Genomic DNA, 19,030 nt, shown 5'->3' with positions numbered 1-19,030 from the left:
TTTCCAGCACCAGACCTCAGGCTTTTTTGGGGTGTTTTCTTTACATGAAACTGAATCATAAGGCACATATATTGGGTGTATCATTGCAGTATGTCTGATGCTGTACTATGTACTACTGTATGTACTAGACAAAGTTGACAAATGGGTATTTTTGATATATGCAGCTTTCAAATGGAAGAGCATGAGATGTAAAGTGGATTAAACACCTAACCATCAGCATTTAAGCTATGTGAGTGACCCAACTTTGGACAAAGAGTTCCACCCCCTTGGATAAGGCCTTTTTGGGCGAACCTGTGGGTGAAGTTTTCCGATCAACCTGATGAACTTAGTGATATGGTGTATCCAGGCAGCATACACATCCTTAATAGGTTTTGAAAAAAAGTATAAATCACAACTTTGCCAGTGGTATTTTTAGATGCTCTCTATCTTGATGGAACCACTCAAGTCCAGCCCTGCGGAGGCAGCAAGAAGCTAAAGCCTGATGAAGGGTAATATTCATTTGTGTAAATTAGTTATTAATTATGGCCGTGTTTACACAGGAACCCCAATCTGATCTTTTGTTTTCACTAATCAGATCATCTCTAAAAAATATCTGCTGTGAAAAGATCTAATGTGATTGGTCAAAATACCAATTAGTGGAAAAATATCAGAATTGGGCTGCCTGTGTAGCCTATGTGAAGCTAAGTAGGCCTGAAGTGGCATTGGCTGATAAATTACCTTGTTGCCAACTTAAAACTACAGTTTCTTAGCGAGTCATGAGGACGACAGTATTTAAAGTGGGAACTTCAAATGCAAAGTTCAGTGAAAATAACTCAAGCAAGCGTTTTTCACTGCAGCAGAATGACTAATAACAAAAGTGTAAATGCGAACGTCTTTGAAGTGCAGATTGACATATGGCTTAAGGTCTGTAGGAGTTGGACCATTAGATTTATGATCCAATATCTCAATGTATTTAATTGTAATATCAGTGTAATATCTCAAGTATTTAATTGTTTCCTGTTTTCATTACACCAGCTATTGGTGGTGCTGGAGGCAACTATAAATAAATAATAAACTATAAATATTGAATCCACTGTATGTTGTGAGATGAAAGTGTAAATAGAAAAATTATACTGAACAAAATAAAAACGCAACATGTAAAGTGTTGGTCCCATGTTTCATGAGCTAAAATAAAATATCCCAGACATTTTCTATATGCACAAAAAGCTTATTTCTCTAAAATGTTGTGCACAAATGTGTTTATATCCCTGTTAGGGAGCATTTCTCCTTTGCCAAGATAATCCATCCACCTGACAGGTGTGGCATATCAAGAAGCTAATTAAACAGCATTATTATCACACAGGTGCACCTTGTGCTGGGGACAATAAAAGGCCACTCTAAAATGTCAGTTTTGTCACACAACACAATGCCACAGATGTCTCAAGTTTTGAGGGAGCGTGCAATTGTCATGATGACTGCAGGAATGTCCACCAGATCTCTTGAATGTTAATTTCTTTACCATAAGTCGCTCCAATGTCGTTTTAGAGAATTTGCCAGTATGTCCAACCGGCCTCACAACCGCAGACCACGTGTAACCACGCCAGCCCAGGACTTCCACATCCGGGTTTTTCACCTGTAGGATCGTCTGAGACCAGCCACCCAGACAGCTGATGAAACTGAGTATTTCTGTCTGGGCCTGGTTCCTAACTGGGTGGGCCTATGCCCCCCCAGGCCCTCCCATGGCTACGCAACCTGCCCAATCATATGAAATCCATAGATTAGGTCCTAATGAATTTACAAGGAGCCAGGACGGACATCTGATCGTCCTCTCCAATTGACTGATTTCCTTAAGTGAACTGGAACTCAGTAAAATTGTTAAAATTGTTGCATTTGTATTTTTGTTCAGTATACTTCACACCTTGTAAATAGACGCATACGGGAATAGAAAGAGATGCTTGTATTGCCTATTGATGTAAACACATTTCACAATTAGAAATGGCCTAGTTCTTACTTTTCTTACCTTGGTTTGTAAACTCAGCAAAAAAATAAACGTTCTCTCACTGTCAACTGCGTTTATTTTCAGCAAACTTAACATGTGTAAATATTTGTAAGAGCAGAACAAGATTCAACAACTGAGACATAAACTGAACAAGTTCCACAGACATGTGACTAACAGAAATGGAATAAAGTGTCCCTGAACAAAGAGGGGGTCAAAATCAAAAGTAACAGTCAGTATCTGGTGTGGCCACCAGCTGCATTAAGTACTGCAGTGCATCTCCTCCTCATGGACTGCACCAGATTTGCCAGTTTTTGCTGTAAAATGTTACCCTACTCTTCCACCAAGGCACCTGCAAGTTCCAGGACATTTCTTGGGGGAATGGCCCTAGCCCTCACCCTCCGATCCAATAAGTCCCAGATGTGCTCAATGGGATTGAGATCCGGGCTCTTTGCTGGCCATGGCAGAACACTGACATTCCTGTCTTGCAGGAAATCACACACAGAATGCGCAGTATGGCTGGTGGCGTTGTCATGCTGGAGGGTCATGTCAGGATGAGCCTGCAGGAAGGGTAGCACATGAGGGAGGAGGATGTCTTCCCTGTAACGCACAGCGTTGAGATTGCCTGCAATGACAACAAGCTCAGTCCGATGATGCTGTGACACACCGCCCTAGACCATGACGGACCCTCCACCTCCAAATCGATCCCGCTCCAGAGTACAGGCCTTGGTGTAATGCTCATTCCTTCGACGATAAATGAGAATCCGACCATCACCCCTGGTGAGACAAAACCGCGACTCGTCAGTGAAGAGCACTTTTTGCCAGTCCTGTCTGGTCCAGCGACAGTGGGTTTGTGCCCATAGGCGACGTTATTGCCGGTAATGTCTGGTGAGGACCTGCCTTTGAACAGGCCTACAAGCCCTCAGTCCTGCCTCTCTCAGCCTATTGCGGACAGCCTGAGCACTGACAGAGGGATTGTGCATTCCTTTTGTAACTCAGGCAGTTGTTGTTGCCATCCTGTACCTGTCCCGCAGGTGTGATGTTCGGATGTACCGATCCTGTACAGGTGTTGTTACACGTGGTCTGCCACTGCGAGGATGATCAGCTGTCCATCCTGTCTCCCTGTAGCGCTGTCTTAGGCATCTCACAGTACGGACATTGTAATTTATTGCCCTGGCCACATCTGCAGTCCTCATGCCTCCTTGCAGCATGCCTAAGGCACGTTCACGCAGATGAGCAGGGACCCTGGGCATCTTTCTTTTGGTGTTTTTCAGAGTCAGTAGAAAGGCCTCTTTAGTGTCCTAACTTTTCATAACTGTGACCTTAATTGCCTACCATCTGTAAGCTGTTGGTGTCTTAACGACCGTTCCACAGGTGCATGTTCATTAATTGTTTATGGTTCATTGAACAAGCATGGGAAACCATGTTTAAACTCTTTACAATGAAGATCTGTGAAGTTATTTGGATTTTTACGAATTATCTTTGAAAGACAGGGTCCTGATAAAGGGACAGTTCTTTTTTTGCTGAGTTTAGGTGGGTTTGTAGGTGGTTATGGGTGGGTGGACTGAACTGTACTGTATGTGTATTGTACATTTTATATCAGTGTGCTCTGGGGTGTAGTGGGTCTTCTGGGGATTGGTTGTATGATTCAGAAGAGGCCAGAATGTAAAGTGACCTGAATGCCGGTGATGTCAGCCCCTCCATTCATGAACAGCATGAATAATTGAGTGGCCAGCAGGCTCAGAGCACCAAGCAGTGGCAGAATGCAAAGTAGAAGCCACCACTTTGTCTTTCTCTCCCTCTTCTTTCTTCACACTCTCTCTGCCACTGTCACTCTCTCTCCCTCACTCTCTCTACCACTGTCACTCTCCCTTCCTCACACTCTCTCTGCCACTGTCACTCTCCCTCCCTCACTCTCTCTACCACTGTCACTCTCCCTTCCTCACACTCTCTCTGCCACTGTCACTCTCCCTCCCTCACTCTCTCTACCACTGTCACTCTCCCTTCCTCACACTCTCTCTGCCACTGTCACTCTCCCTCCCTCACTCTCTCTGCCACTCTCACGTTCCCTCCCTCACTCTCTCTGCCACTGTCACGTTCCCTCCCTCATACTCTCTCCGCCACTGTCACTCTCCCTCCCTCACTCTCTCTGCCACTGTCACTCTCCCTCCCTCACTCTCTCTGCCACTGTCACTCTCCCTCCCTCACTCTCTCTGCCACTGTCACGTTCCCTCCCTCACTCACTCTCTCTGCCACTGTCACATTCCCTCCCTCATACTCTCTCCACCACTGTCACTCTCCCTTCCTCACACTCTCTCTGCCACTGTCACTCTCCCTCCCTCACTCTCTCTGCCACTGTCACGTTCCCTCCCTCACTCTCTCTGCTACTGTCACGCTCCCTCCCTCATACTCTCTCCGCCACTGTCACTCTCCCTCCCTCACTCTCTCTGCCATTGTCACTCTCCGTCCCTCACTCTATCTGCCACTGTTCCCCTCGCCTCTCTTCTACTCTATCAGCCTGTGTGTGCCTGTGAATATTAGATAAAACTAGTGATTGCGAGAGTCGAGAACACCCTTGCTTGGATACAGACATAGCAGGCGCACCAGTCAAGAGGAAGCGCTGACAAATGCATGGGGAACAGGGCGCACCAGTCAAGAGGAAGAGCTGACAAACGCACAGGGAACAGGAGAGAGGGGAGTCTGTGAGTGAAAAAGGGAGGGAGGGAGCAGCCTCAGATAGCTAGACACAGAGAGATAGAAATAGGCTGTGGACTAGCCTCTACACTCTCCAAAAGGAACTCTCTGTGCTCTCTCTTCTCTCTGCTTCCTCTCATCCTCCTGGCATGCTCCGGAACCCATCCTCCCCCCTTCCCCTCATCCTTCTGTCCCTCCTCCCTTCCCCCGTCTGCGGCTCCCGCTGGTTGAATGAAGCCTTAGCTTGAAAGGGGGCTGATCGCATCGGAGCTGGGTCTACATGGCTACCAGGTTAGTAGAGAGGGAGAGAGCAGCCTGCCTGTCTGCATGCAGAAAGACAGACACACTTGTGCTGCATTCCAGTGCTGTATATGCAGATGGGTGGGGGTGGAAGGGGAGTGTCAGTCAACAGCCCAGCGATCCGCTTGTCCCGTTTGGCAGGTGTTGTCACAGGGACGTAATCTAGCTTGTTATTAAGAGATCACGCTGGCAGGAGGAGATCAGACCCCTAAGCCTGCTGAAGGAAATCTCCCAGGGCTCTTCTCTTCTCTCTATCCTGTTCTGTTCTCTCCCGGGGAGAGAGGAGAAGGAGCTCTCAGATGAGCCTTGGATGAACAGCTCCTTGCTGCTCCTTTCTCTATATGAGGATATGGAGGTTTTTGAGTGCGTCACAGCAACCAACGGAAGCTGGATGTTTGTGAACAATGTTAAGGATGCTGTTGTGCCTATGATTGACTGGTGAGGAGTTGAGACCGTCGATCGGCTTGGATATGGTGGACTTGTAGTTCTGTGGCCCAAGCGGATTTAACGTGTGTGTGTGTGTGTGTGTGTGTGTGTGTGTGTGTGTGTGTGTGTGTGTGTGTGTGTGTGTGTGTGTGTGTGTGTGTGTGTGTGTGTGTGTGTGTGTGTGTTGGTAGGTAGTTGGGGGGGGGGGGTGTTGGGAGTGGGGGGGGTAGTGTGTTTATTGTATGGAGTTTATTGCATGGGTGTGTTTGAGTGTGGTGTCTGAAAGTGTAGGCTAGTATTAGTTGTGTGTATGTGCTGTGTGTGTATGTGCTGTTTGAAGCTGTGTCATGCATGATTTGTGTGCGTGCGTGTGTTGCCGTTGAGCTCGGTCCACCCCTGCACTTTTAGCATGGTGAAGCACAAGGTCCATTGCCAGATGGTTATTTTCCAGGGTCAGCAAAAGCGTCAGTGAGAACAAGGCCCCTCGAAACAGGCCGGAACTCCGTGCATTGTGAAGCGAAGCGTTGCCCTCCTCGTTTGGATAGCCTGAGCCCAGAGATTTAGAGCACATTACAAAAAGACAGCAACAAAGTTTCACCAGCAGATGGATTTGCTTTTCTCACTGGGCATGTGTAGAGCACCAAGCTCATTATAATGCTTTTCAACCTGCATCTTATTGCTCAGTGTTCTTTCTTTGACCATCATTTGCTTGTGTGGTCTATATTTGGTCTATCTGTGTTCCATGTGCAGTCCAAGTGCATTGTTTTGTTGTTCTGCTGCAGTATATACAGTCCATGTTCTTATCAACCTTATCTTACATACAATACAGTCAGGACTGATTGTTTCTGGTGCTGTAATGCAGATGAGCCCAGCTGCTTCCCTGCCTTAGGGACCTGCTGTAGCTACACACACAACCTGGTCTCAGGGCAATTTGTAGGATTTGGTACGTACGTTTAGTATGATATATTACATTACTTTAGACTACATTATGAATGTAAAAATATCATACAAATTAGAGGATGTACAGTATCATACGTCTTACCCGGTCGTACAGCAGCATATGAATTGCTTGAAGTAACATATTATACATCTTTGAGAATGTATAGTATTATATGTCTTTCTCTGAGGCCAGTTTGCTAGTTGCATAGTAACAATAAAGGAGAATTATGGGCAGAATTTATGTTGGTGGTTAGGTGAACTAACGACAAAGGTTAGACAAATTATACAGCAGGTTAGGTCAAATGGGTTAAGGTTAGAATTAGGGTTAGGGGAAGAGTTAAAATGCTACAGTTGTCTTCGCCTCGAGCATGCAACCTTTGGATTTCTAGACGGTCGCAGTAAACACTCATACATCCTCCCTGACCAACCTCCCTACTTTCTGTCTAAAGTAATAAGACTAGTAGTAGGTATCATACGTCTTGGAGGGGCTCAGAAATAAGTATTGTATGGCTGTGAGGCCTAGCTTCAAAACTGTATGCAAATGATGTTATTAGATGGCAGATTGGCATATTATACTAATTTAGCAGGTTACCCAGTTCTACTCAGTCCTCAATCAAAGTCAGCCATGATAGTGTTGTCTCTCCCTTCCCCTCCAAATCCCTTATTTCCAGTTAAAAGGCCAAGCTCAACAGAAGGTCTGTCTCTGCCCAGTAGATTATATATAGAAGCATATTATGAATATTTAAATAAATTCTCTCTAGTCACAGTTGCTATAGCAATATTCATATAGACGGTGCTTTGTTGCGCTTCATTTGTAGGGGCGAGAAGCCAGATAGGCTTTTAGTTGTTTACCCACAATCCGCCATGCATTGTCTCTCACTAGTCATGACAACCACATCATTTTCTCTTACAAGTCATAATATACAAATTGTGCAGCTACTTTAATATTTTGTGTCATTGTTCTGGGTCAGCTTCAGGTATAGGCTAACATCCTGAAACAGCTGTCTCTATTGTTCTGGGTCAGCTTCAGGTATAGGCTAACATCCTGAAACAGCTGTCTCTATTGTTCTGGGTCAGCTTCAGGTATAGGCTAACATCCAGAAACCGCTGTCTCTATTGTTCTGGGTCAGCTTCAGGTATAGGCTAACATCCAGAAACCGCTGTCTCTATTGTTCTGGGTCAGCTTCAGGTATAGGCTAACATCCAGAAACCGCTGTCTCTATTGTTCTGGGTCAGCTTCAGGTATAGGCTAACATCCAGAAACAACTGTCTCTATTGTTCTGCAGTAGGATGCCATTCTTACCGCCCATGCATTTGTCTCCTCTCCTCTCATGCTGAACAAACGGGAGACAATTTACTTGACAGTAATGTGTAATGGCCTGTCACACATGTTACGTTTGGTTCATAGAGTAACTCATTGTAGCATGTGTACTTATTCCTCATGTTATTATTTTTTTTAAATTCTGCATTGTTGGGAAGGGCCCATAAGTAAGCGTTTCACTGTTAGTCTACACCTGTTGTAAACGAAGCATGTGACAAATAACATTTGATTTGATTTGGCTAAGGCTATAACGCTCTTGTCTGACTGTACATGTTAGCAGCATGTGTACCTAGTCTTGTCTAATAAGCAAAGACACACATTACTGGGAGTGAGCTGATCAAACCTCCATTCATATGCTGAGGATTTATCCATGTTCCCATTGTTTTGTTTTATCTCAAGAGGAGAGCACTGCCGAGAATTCCTCCCTGACAAAAAGCAGTGATGTTGGTTTCCATGGAGACGCAGCCTTTATCATGTTGAGGGATGTGTGATCCAACTGAATGCTCATGATAACTGGCTGCACTGTTCTGAACATTTTTCAGACGCACATTCAATGCATTTAGGCTCTAGGCATGCAATATTAGTCGGCTTAGGTTGATAATTAATGTTTTGAAATACAGGTGCATAGGCTTCTATCCAATCAGGAGACAGAGAACAGAGCTGACAGCAGGTGATGTTAGGGCCTGTGATCATTATGACCCTGTGGTCAGTCAGAGCCATTATACTTATGGAGTGAGACTGGCCATAATGGGGTTATAAACCCACAGTTAATGGTGATGATGATGACTGGCAGATATCTGACTGGGTAGTTCTAGTACGGTGTGTCCTGTGTGCTCAGCTCTGATCATAACTCTGTCTGGTTCTGTGGATCTGATGAAAGTCAGGTGAGCGTGAGATCGTTAGTAACTGAGCCAGGATGTGACATGAAAGATGATGCAGCTCACACAGCCCACTGGCATATGAGAACTGTTCTGTGTGTGTGCTTATGTGTGTCAGTGTCTGCGTCAATGTGCATCCAGGTGCATCTGCGCCCTGTGGGTGCGTATGTCTATACTTGTGTGTGTGTGTGTGTGTGTGTGTGTGTGTGTGTGTGTGTGTGTGTGTGTGTGTGTGTGTGTGTGTGTGTGTGTGTGTGTGTGTGTGTGTGTGTGTGTGTGTGTGTGTGTGTGTGTGTGTGTGTGTGTATCTCAGGCAGTCTCTGGGTTCAGACAGTGATTCGCACGCAGGAGAAATAGCAGTGTCCTCTGCTTTGTACCAGCTCATTGCATTATTCGCTGATTCCACAGCACTACATATTATGAGGGCCGCTTGTGAGACATTTCCTGTACACTCATATATCCTGTGCACTTTTACATGCATACATTGACATACAGTTGAAGTCAGAAGTTTACATACACCTTAGCCACATACATTTAAACTCAGTTTTTCACAATTCCTGACATTTAATCCGAGTAAAAATGCCTTGTTTTAGGTCAGTTAGGATCACCACTTTATTTTAAGAATGTGAAATGTCAGAATAACAGTAGAGAGAATGATTTATTTCAGCTTTTATTTCTTTCATCACATTCCCAGTGGGTAGGAAGTTTACATACACTCAATTAGTATTTAGTAGCATTGCCTTTAAATTGTTTAACTTGGGTCAAACGTTTCGGGTAGCCTTCCCACAATAAGTTGGGTGAATTTTGGCCCATTCCTCCTGACAGAGCTGGTGTAACTGAATCAGGTTTGTAGGCCTCCTTGCTCGCACACGCTTTTTCAGTTCTGCCCACAAATTTTCTATAGGATTAAGGTCAGGGCTTTGTGATGGCCACTCCAATACCTTGACTTTGTTGTCCTTAAGCCATTTTGACACAACTTTGGAAGTATGCTTGGGGTCATTGTCCATTTGGGAGACCCATTTGCGACCAAGCTTTAACTTCCTGACTGATGTCTTGAGATGTTGCTTCAATATATCCCCATAATTTTCCATCCTCATGATGCCATCTATTTTGTGAAGTGCATCAGTCCCTCCTGCAGCAATGCACCCCCGCAACATGAGGCTGCCACCCCCGTGCTTCACGGTTGGGATGGTGTTCTTCGGCTTGCAAGCCTCCCCCTTTTTCCTCCAAACATAACGATGGTCATTATGGCCAAACAGTTCTATTTTTGTTTCGTCAGACAAGAGGACATTTCTCCAAAAAGTACGATCTTTGTCCCCATGTGCAGATGCAGTCTTTTTTATGGCAGTTTTGTAGCAGTGGCTTCTTCCTTGCTGAGCGGTCTTTCAGGTTATGTCAATATAGGACTCGTTTTACTGTGGATATAGATACCTTTGAACCTGTTTCCTCCAGCATCTTCACAAGGTCCTTTGCTGTTGTTCTGGGATTGATTTGCACTTTTCGCACCAAAGTACGTTCATCTCTAGGAGAAAGAACGTGTCTCCTTCCTGAGTGGTGTGACGGCTGCGTGTTTATACTTGCGTACTATTGTTTGTACAGATGAACGTGGTACCTTCAGGCGTTTGGAAATTTCTCCCAAGGATGAACCAGACTTGTGGAGGTCCACAATTTTTTTTCTGAGGTCTTGGCTGATTTCTTTTGATTTTCCCATGATGTCAAGCAGAGGCACTGAGTTTGAAGGTAGGCCTTGAAATACATCCACAGGTACACCTCCAATTGACTCAAATGATGTCAATTATCCTATCAGAAGCTTCTAAAGCCATGACATCATTTTCTGGAATTTTCCAAGCTGTTTAAAGGCACAGTCAACTTAGTGTATGTTAACTTCTGACCCACTGGAATTGTGATACAGTGAATTATTAGTGAAATAATCTGTCTGTAAACAATTGTTGGAAAAATTACTTGTGGTTCAGACACTAACCGACTTGCCAAAACTATAGTTTGTTAACAAGAAATTTGTGGAGTGGTTGAAAAACAAGTTTTAATGACTCCAACCTAAGTGTATGTAAACTTCTGACTTCAACTGTATACCGTTACACACACATTTTCTTATACAGGTACATAGGCCTATACTCACAAATGCTCAAACATATTCTGAATCATCGTTGTCTTGTATGTTGAAGTATTATGCAGTAGGTACGTGTGCATACAGTCAGTTCTCCAGAAACCTGCAGTACATTTGTGCAAACACAAACACACTTTTCCTTATCAAATAACAACACCACATCATTTGTTTGTAACCACAATGTACTCTATCAGAGCTGATGATCCATCCATCCAATTAGTTAGATGAGAGATCAGCTCTGGGTATTGCAGAGCACAGCCACAGAGATCACTGACAGTTAGGATCAGCCAGTTCACTACCCAGCCCCACCCAGTTCACTACCCACAGCACCACCCAGTTAACTATCCAGTTCCCCACCCAGTTCCCCACCTAGTTCACTACCCAGTTCCCCACCTAGTTATCCACCCAGTTCACTTCCCAGTTCCCCACCTAGTTCCCCACCTAGTTATCCACCCAGTTCACTTCCCAGTCCCCCACCTAGTTCACTACCCAGTTCCCCACCTAGTTATCCACCCAGTTCACTTCCTAATTCCCCACCTAGTTATCCACCCAGTTCACTACCCAGTTCCCCACCTAGTTCACTACCCAGTTCCCCACCTAGTTCACTACCCAGTTCCCCACCTAGTTCCCCACCTAGTTATACACCCAGTTCACTACCCAGTCCCCCATCTAGTTCACTACCCAGTTCCCCACCTAGTTCACTACCCAGTTCCCCACCTAGTTCACTACCCAATTCCCCACCTAGTTATCCACCCAGTTCACTACCCAGTTCCCCACCTAGTTATCCACCCAGTTCACTACCCAGATCCCCACCCAGTTCCCCAACCAGTTCCCCAACCAGTTCCCCACCCAGTTCACTAGCGTTGACCAAAAGCAGTGGATTTTAAAGGCAATAGGGTGTCATTTGGGACGTTGTCTTTGCAGGCTGGTCTCAAGAGACAGGACCTAATAAACAGGTTGGCCTGTGGTTCAGGAAGGGAAGCGTCCCTCGCTCCATTCCTCCCTTCTCTCCTCCTTTCCTCTCCTCCTCTCTTCCTCGCCTCTCCTTTACTCCTCTCCTATCCTCCTCTCCTTCACTCCTCTCCTATCCTCCTCCTCTCCTTTACTCCTCTCCTATCCTCCTCTCCTTCACTCCTCCCCTATCCTCCTCCTCTCCTTCACTCCTCTCCTATCCTCCTCCTCTCCTTTACTCCTCTCCTATCCTCCTCCTCTCCCTCACTCCTCTCCTATCCTCCTCTCCTTCACTCCTCTCCTATCCTCCTCCTCTCCTTTACTCCTCTCCTATCCTCCTCCTCTCCTTCACTCCTCTCTTATCCTCCTCCTCTCCTTCACTCCTCTCCTATCCTCCTCCTCTCCTTCACTCCTCTCCTATCCTCCTCCTCTCCTTCACTCCTCTCCTCTCCTCCTCCTCTCCTTCACTCCTCTCCTATCCTCCTCCTCTCCTTCACTCCTCTCCTATCCTCCTCCTCTCCTTCACTCCTCTCCTATCCTCCTCCTCTCCTTCACTCCTCTCTTATCCTCCTCCTCTCCTTCACTCCTCTCTTATCCTCCTCCTCTCCTTCACTCCTCTCCTATCCTCCTCCTCTCCTTCACTCCTCTCCTATCCTCCTCCTCTCCTTCACTCCTCTCCTATCCTCCTCCTCTCCTTCACTCCTCTCCTATCCTCCTCCTCTCCTTCACTCCTCTCCTATCCTCCTCCTCTCCTTCACTCCTCTCCTATCCTCCTCCTCTCCTTCACTCCTCTCCTATCCTCCTCCTCTCCTTCACTCCTCTCCTATCCTCCTCCTCTCCTTCACTCCTCTCCTATCCTCCTCTGCACTCCTCTTCTATTAGCGCTACATTTCTCTACCTCTATCCAATCTGTATATCCCACTGCTGTATAATTTTTCAGTGTGTATTTACACGTGCACCCCGGGTGAGTGTTTCTCCTGGCTCTTTAAAGATACAGCAGTGGGATATTACATACATTATCTGACTTATGGTTTTCACTAATCCTCATGACTCATGTAGAGTATGCCATCTGTTTTTGACTATGCTATTTTTTCTGGTGCTAGCTGCTGCTGCTGCTGCTGTTGTTGGTCTGTGGGTTATGTAGGCTAGCTGCTGCTGCTGCTGTTGTTGGTCTGTGGGTTATGTAGGCTAGCTGCTGCTGCTGCTGTTGGTCTGTGGGTTATGTAGGCTAGCTGCTGCTGCTGCTGTTGTTGGTCTGTGGGTTATGTAGGCTAGCTGCTGCTGCTGCTGTTGTTGGTCTGTGGGTTATGTAGGCTAGCTGCTGCTGCTGCTGTTGTTGGTCTGTGGGTTATGTAGGCTAGCTGCTGCTGCTGCTGTTGTTGGTCTGTGGGTTATGTAGGCTAGCTGCTGCTGCTGCTGTTGTTGGTCTGTGGGTTATGTAGGCTAGCTGCTGCTGTTGTGGTTATTGATCTGTGGGTTATGTAGGCTAGCTGCTGTTGTTATTAACTGTGTTAGTGGGTAGCTTTCAAGCCTATTTGCCGTGATGTAACCTCAATACTCACTCTGGGGATGAATGGGATCATACGTCTCAGTCTTTACATGGTACACTAGTAGGCCTAGCATTGCCTGTGGGACGGCAACACATTAGCATCATTAACATTTAGCCAGCAGCATACCACCCTGCATCCCATTGCTGGCTTGCCTCTGAAGCTAAGCTTGGTTTGTCCTGGTTGGTCCCTTGATGGGAGACCAGATGCTACTGGAAGTTAGAGGGCCAGTAGGAGGCACAGTGATTGGGGACAGGGCAGTCATTGGGGATATTGCCCTGTGTAGGGTGCAGTCTTTTGGATGGGACGTTAAACGGCTGACCTGACTTTCTGTGGTCAGTAAAGATCCCATGGCACTTATCATAAGAGTAGGGGTGTTAACCCCGGTGTCCTAGCTAAATTCCCAATCTGGCCGTCATACCATCACGGTCACACAATCACCCCCAGCTTCCAATTGACTCATTCATCCCCCTTCTTCTCCTATATAACTATTCCACATGTCGTTGCTGTAAATGAGAATGTGTTCTCAGTCAACTTAACTTACCTGGTAAAATAAGTGTAAAAGTAAGTGGCTTACACTTAGATAAGGTGTTTAAATGAACTGTGGAGTCGTACTATTAGTTACTCCTGTGTTATTCATGTAATGTGTGTCATTGTTTTTTAATGGGTTTTGCTCCGTCCCTACATTTTCAAACAGTGCAGAATATGTAGTTTCATGATGTGATGAAAGAGTTTAGAGAAGTAGAATTAATACTCCCTCTCTCTCTCTTTCTCACCCCCAGCACTGCCAGTAACTCGAACAGGAGCACGCCTGCTTGCTCGCCCGTCCTGCGTCCTAAACGCTCGCGCTCGCCCACGCCCCAGAGCCTGGAGCCTAGTGAGAATATGGTGGAGAAGGGCCACTCGGACCACTCCTCTGATAAGTCCCCCTCCACCCCCGAGCAAGTGGTCCAGCGAACCTACTCTCTGCAGTCCGCCCGCAGCGGAGGCAAGAACTCCAAGGTGAGCATCACTGCGCAGGTGGACCGTCTCCGTTTCAGGGCCCTCTTCTTTCCACCACCCACACTACAGTACAAGATCATTGTCCTCTTTCCACCAATCGCACTACAGCACAGTACAGGATCATAGTCCTCTTCCACCAATTACACTACAGCACAGTACAGGGGCATAGTCCTCTTCCACCAATCACACTACAAGACAGTACAGGTCATAGTCTCAAATAGACTGCCAACAGTGCCGTTTTCAAAATGACTAGTTCATCATACAGTGCATTCATAACTCACAAATAAATCATGTCAGTCTGGCCTATCACTTCAGTTCAGCAAGACATGTGTATCATTCCTGAACATCACTTCCAATACAATCTGAAATCAACATTTATTTGGTGATCACTGAGGTGATACAGGGGGATTAATTATGTTTTGTGATAAGATATTTTTTTTTACTGTTTACCCCTGACATAATGTCTTGATAACCTCCAAATGTTGCCAGTAAAGTCTTATTGTCTTCCTGCATTCCATAAAACATGTTCTGTAAGAAATAGTCAACGAGAAGGAGTGAGATATCGTGATATCTTGTGAAATGGCATGGTTTTATCAGCTTTTATTTTCCATTCCATAGTGATTTTACCCCCATCATACCTCCGCATCGGCACACCATACTGGATCAAACATGCCATCCTCATGTAGCCCCAATTGACAGTGGTAGAATGTACTCCTGATAAAAGCTGCTATGACTCTGATAGGGTAATGTCCAACTTCCATCCTCAAACTATAGGTCAGATCTAACTGTCACTCTCGTACAATTGGCCAATCATAGACTGAGTAACGAGACCCTCAGCACATCAATTGTGGATAAGGACCCATCATCATCAGGAAAGATGCTTATACCACAGATTCACTGTATTCTTCCCTTACTACCTCCCTCCCTTACTACCTCCCTCCCTTACTACCTCCCTCCCTTTCTCCCTCCCTCCCTTACTACCTCCCTCCCTTACTACCTCCCTCCCTTACTACCTCCCTCCCTTTCTCCCTCCCTCCCTTTCTCCCTCCCTCCCTTACTACCTCCCTCCCTTACTACCTCCCTCCCTTACTACCTCCCTCCCTTACTACCTCCCTCCCTTTCTCCCTCCCTCCCTTTCTCCCTCCCTCCCTTACTACCTCCCTCCCTTACTACCTCCCTCCCTTACTACCTCCCTCCCTTACTACCTCCCTCCCTTTCTCCCTCCCTCCCTTTTCCCCTCCCTCCATCCCTTTCTCCCTCCCTCCCTCCCTTTTCCCACCCTACATCCCTATCTCCCTCCATCCCCTGGATCCATCTGGTCCTATCAGAGCAGCATTGTAATCACAGGCCGGGCACTCAGTCAATCAGCCCACTCCATCGCAGCAGTCAGCCAGTCATTAACTGCAGCTATCTCAACTCTGCAAGGCTCGTTCTGACAGAGGGTAGTAGGCAGGTCAAGAGGCTGTAGTCTCACTTCTCGCTCATCAGAATCTGAATTGAAGAGTAAGGTAGTGGAGTGAAGGACAGGAGCTTTGACTGTGGGTAACTCAGCGTACATCTTAAGCAAAACATGAACATGAGAATATTGGGTGATATATTTAGTACTTTCCTCCTCTGAAAATCTTATTGTTGTGAAGTGATAAGGAGTGTGGTAGTTGGCGGCAATGGCTCTCTCACCTCTCATCCGTTTTCCCATTCACTCACTGCCCACAGTGCTCCCCAGTCCTTGTGGTGTCAGACACCTGTTGCTTTTGTTGTCATTGTGTTCTCCTCTTCTCTCATTCTTTCTTCTTGACACAGAGCGCCTGCTTTCTCTTACTTTCGCTGTCGCCATATGAAATGTCTGTGATCTGAAACTGACTGTTTAAAAAAAAAAAGGGTTCTTTCAGCTGTTGTATATTGCAGTTTTTTTTGTTTCTGATTTCTTTGTTCTTCTCCTGATGCATGCTAGTCTCACAAGCGACTTTCCAAAGTAAGCATTACTCTTTTCTATTCTTTAACCCCACCCCACCTCCATGTCTTGTGAGCTGTCATGTGCCCCCTCCACCCACCTCTTCCATCTGAACACACTCCCTGCAGATGGTATCCATGTTGCTATAACCTTCTCCTCTACCCCCCTCTGCCACCCTGCCACCTTTCCTCTCATCTAACTCCCTGCAGGGCTGCTGGCTTTCAGACACGTCTCTCTCCCAGCTTGTCTCAGTGTGCTTCAGTCTGTTCTATCTCCTCCAACCCCTGCCCCAAGTCCATTAAAACTTCAACATAGCTCGTTGTTGTGTCTAAACTAAGAGCACCCTAATCTCTGAGATGCTGAGTATGTGCCTGAATGCAGAGGGATGGTGGCAGGGGGAGACTGTAAAATTCCTTCCGCATCCCTTTCCACCACTCCTGTGTGACATTACTTTTTGATGACCCTAGAGCTTTCTACATCAGAAGCTCCTTTTCTCTGCCTCGCACCACAAGCCCAGAATACACCACTCCTCTCCTCAGACAAGACAGCAGCAGAGGCCATGTGTCACCGGTTAGTTACAGCATTCTCATATAAGGACCCTTTGATGCACGTCAGCACATTCGCTGCATTCGGCTACATTCAGCTTTGTCACGGACTATGAGACAGGCAGACAGGATGGTGTTAATGGCAGCCAAGCGACATTTGGTCAGTTGAGTTGGTGTTCAGGCGGTGTCTGTCCCATTTCACAGCACACCCAGTCGATGACATCACCCCTCAGGCCCGTGGTGTGTCCGAGTGCCAGCCCTCTCTGGTCCCACGTGAGCCCCCGGCCGGCGGTCAGCAGGAGTCACATGACCCTGGCACTGTGTGCAGTCGCCCAGGCAACGTGAGCTCTGTCACCCTAGTCTAATGCAATCCAGAAACACACAGACAGGCAGGCAGGGAGAGGGGCTCCTCTCTGTAGAGGACCTGGGCCGGCGGTCCCACACCAACTAATTGGCTGGCTGCTTCAGTGATGACGGCTCTGCTCAGTCTCCAACTGTCATCAATCAATGAGGCTGTTGATGGAACTGTAAACAGTAAGCAGCACTACAGAGAGAGTACATAGAGACTCAGCATAAAGACCCATCTCAGACCAAAACACTGAGACATGGACACATCATGAAAGTAGAGTTAGATAGGACAATAGTGTGTCTTGGCACTACAAGTACGCAAACCTGGATATTTTAGTGTTTTAGCCTAGTACTCTTAGTAGACATGCAAATCAAAAACAAAGCCTTTTCCCCTCTCTTGTTTCTGAGCTCTTTCCTTCATGTTGGTTAACTCTTCATTTTCTCTTTAATTTCCTTTCAGTATGACAGACTTAACCTGATTAAAGTAAGCATTTCCTGTTGCTTTTATTTGCCCATTGATCCCCTAGCCCGATTTGACCAGTGACGACCTCTTCCCATCCTCTGTAGATGTGTGATGCACAGGTGGCAATGCACAGCCGTCCTCCTCTCAGCAGCCTCCTGTGGTGTGATGTCAGTCTGCGCCCCTAGCTGTCTCCACTTCCTGTCTCAGACCTGAACTTCCTCCTCTCCTCTCTCCTCCCTCCTTAAAGTGTCACTCCTTTTGTACAATGTGTGATGTGTCAAAACGTTGATATAACATCTCAGTTGGTAGAGCATGGTTGGTTGAGTGTTTTAGTAGGTGTGGAATTGTGGGATTTAGCAGTTGGTAGTGGGTTCGATTCCCATGGGGGACCAGTATGAAAAAGTACTAAAATGTATGCACTTAGATCAGATTATTCTTTAGGCTTGGTGCTACAGTCTTTATTTACTGTTCCACTAGGTTGATCAGGCCTTCTCAGTTCTGTTCATCAGAACTACTTTGTTGTTCTAGTGTTGATTGAAGCTATGTGGGTTATACCTGATAGGTTTGTCTGGGTTACAGCTAGCGCTGGCCAGTTCTGGTTTGGCCCGGTAGTGAGTGAGTGAGTGAGTGAGTGAGTGAGTGAGTGAGTGAGTGAGTGAGTGAGTGAGTGAGTGAGTGAGTGAGTGAGTGAGTGAGTGAGTGAGTGAGTGAGTGAGTGAGTGAGTGAGTGAGAGAGTGAGAGAGTGAGAGAGTGAGAGAGTGAGAGAGTGTGAGAGTGTGAGAGTGTGAGAGAGAGTGAGTGAGTGAGTGAGTGAGTGAGTGAGTGAGTGAGTGAGTGAGTGAGTGAGTGAGTGAGTGAGTGAGTGAGTGAGTGAGTGAGTGAGTGAGTGAGTGAGTGAGTGAGTGAGTGAGTGAGTGAGTGAGTGATTGAGTGAGTGAGTGAGAGTGAGAGAGATGACTCTGGCCTGGTTGTGTAAAGTAACTAGACGTCCCAGGCCTTTCTGATCCTCAGGGGAATCCAGGTCAAGACACTACTGCCGTACACAAGCTCTCTCTGTTACACAGTGCACTTAATCAGTGGGTGTTAACCTGATTCGTAGTGCTGCTGACACACATCCCCAGACACACATGTGCTTCGTGGGGAAGCAAACATGTGATTTAGACATGCATGCACATTTACTTTTGCTATAAAGATGCACTTACAAACATGCAATTACACCAACTCTAAAACACATTTACAATGGCACGCATACACACACACTATGCAGACACCATAAGGCTTAAGTCGTCTCTCACGCCTCTGTCACCTTCAGATGAGATTAGCCCTGTCCACGTCAGAGCCCAAAGCCCAGGAACAGGACTGGGGCCTCACAACTCTCAGACAGGAAACACTACACGCTTATCTGATAGCTGAAATATTGGATTATCTACATTCACATCTCCAAAGGATTGATTGACAATAGTAGCCTCGCACCAGTATGCCTCTTGTATGTTGTCACTGAAATTACCAAACATATTATTTGTAGTTCTCTGGTTAAGTTTTTTTATGGTGTCAAGAGGAAGCC

General features: G+C 46.3%; 1 protein-coding gene across 1 annotated transcript in view; it reads left to right on the top strand.

The window, feature by feature from the left end:
- Window positions 1-19,030, top strand: part of LOC120028998 (protein Aster-B-like) — a gene marked incomplete at its 5' end in the record, with an annotated part of 99,031 nt that overhangs the window by 63,113 nt on the left and 16,888 nt on the right. Inside the window, one exon of the mRNA XM_038974285.1 lies at window positions 13,939-14,158. Within this exon, the coding sequence (XP_038830213.1) occupies window positions 13,939-14,158 (220 nt within the window). The remainder of the gene's footprint in view (window positions 1-13,938; window positions 14,159-19,030) is intronic.

Source organism: Salvelinus namaycush, chromosome 34 (genome assembly GCF_016432855.1).
Source record: "Salvelinus namaycush isolate Seneca chromosome 34, SaNama_1.0, whole genome shotgun sequence".
Classification (NCBI taxonomy): Eukaryota; Metazoa; Chordata; class Actinopteri; order Salmoniformes; family Salmonidae; genus Salvelinus; species Salvelinus namaycush.
The sequence above is the reverse complement of the archived record's forward strand: the minus strand, read 5'-3'. Positions and strand labels throughout refer to the sequence as shown.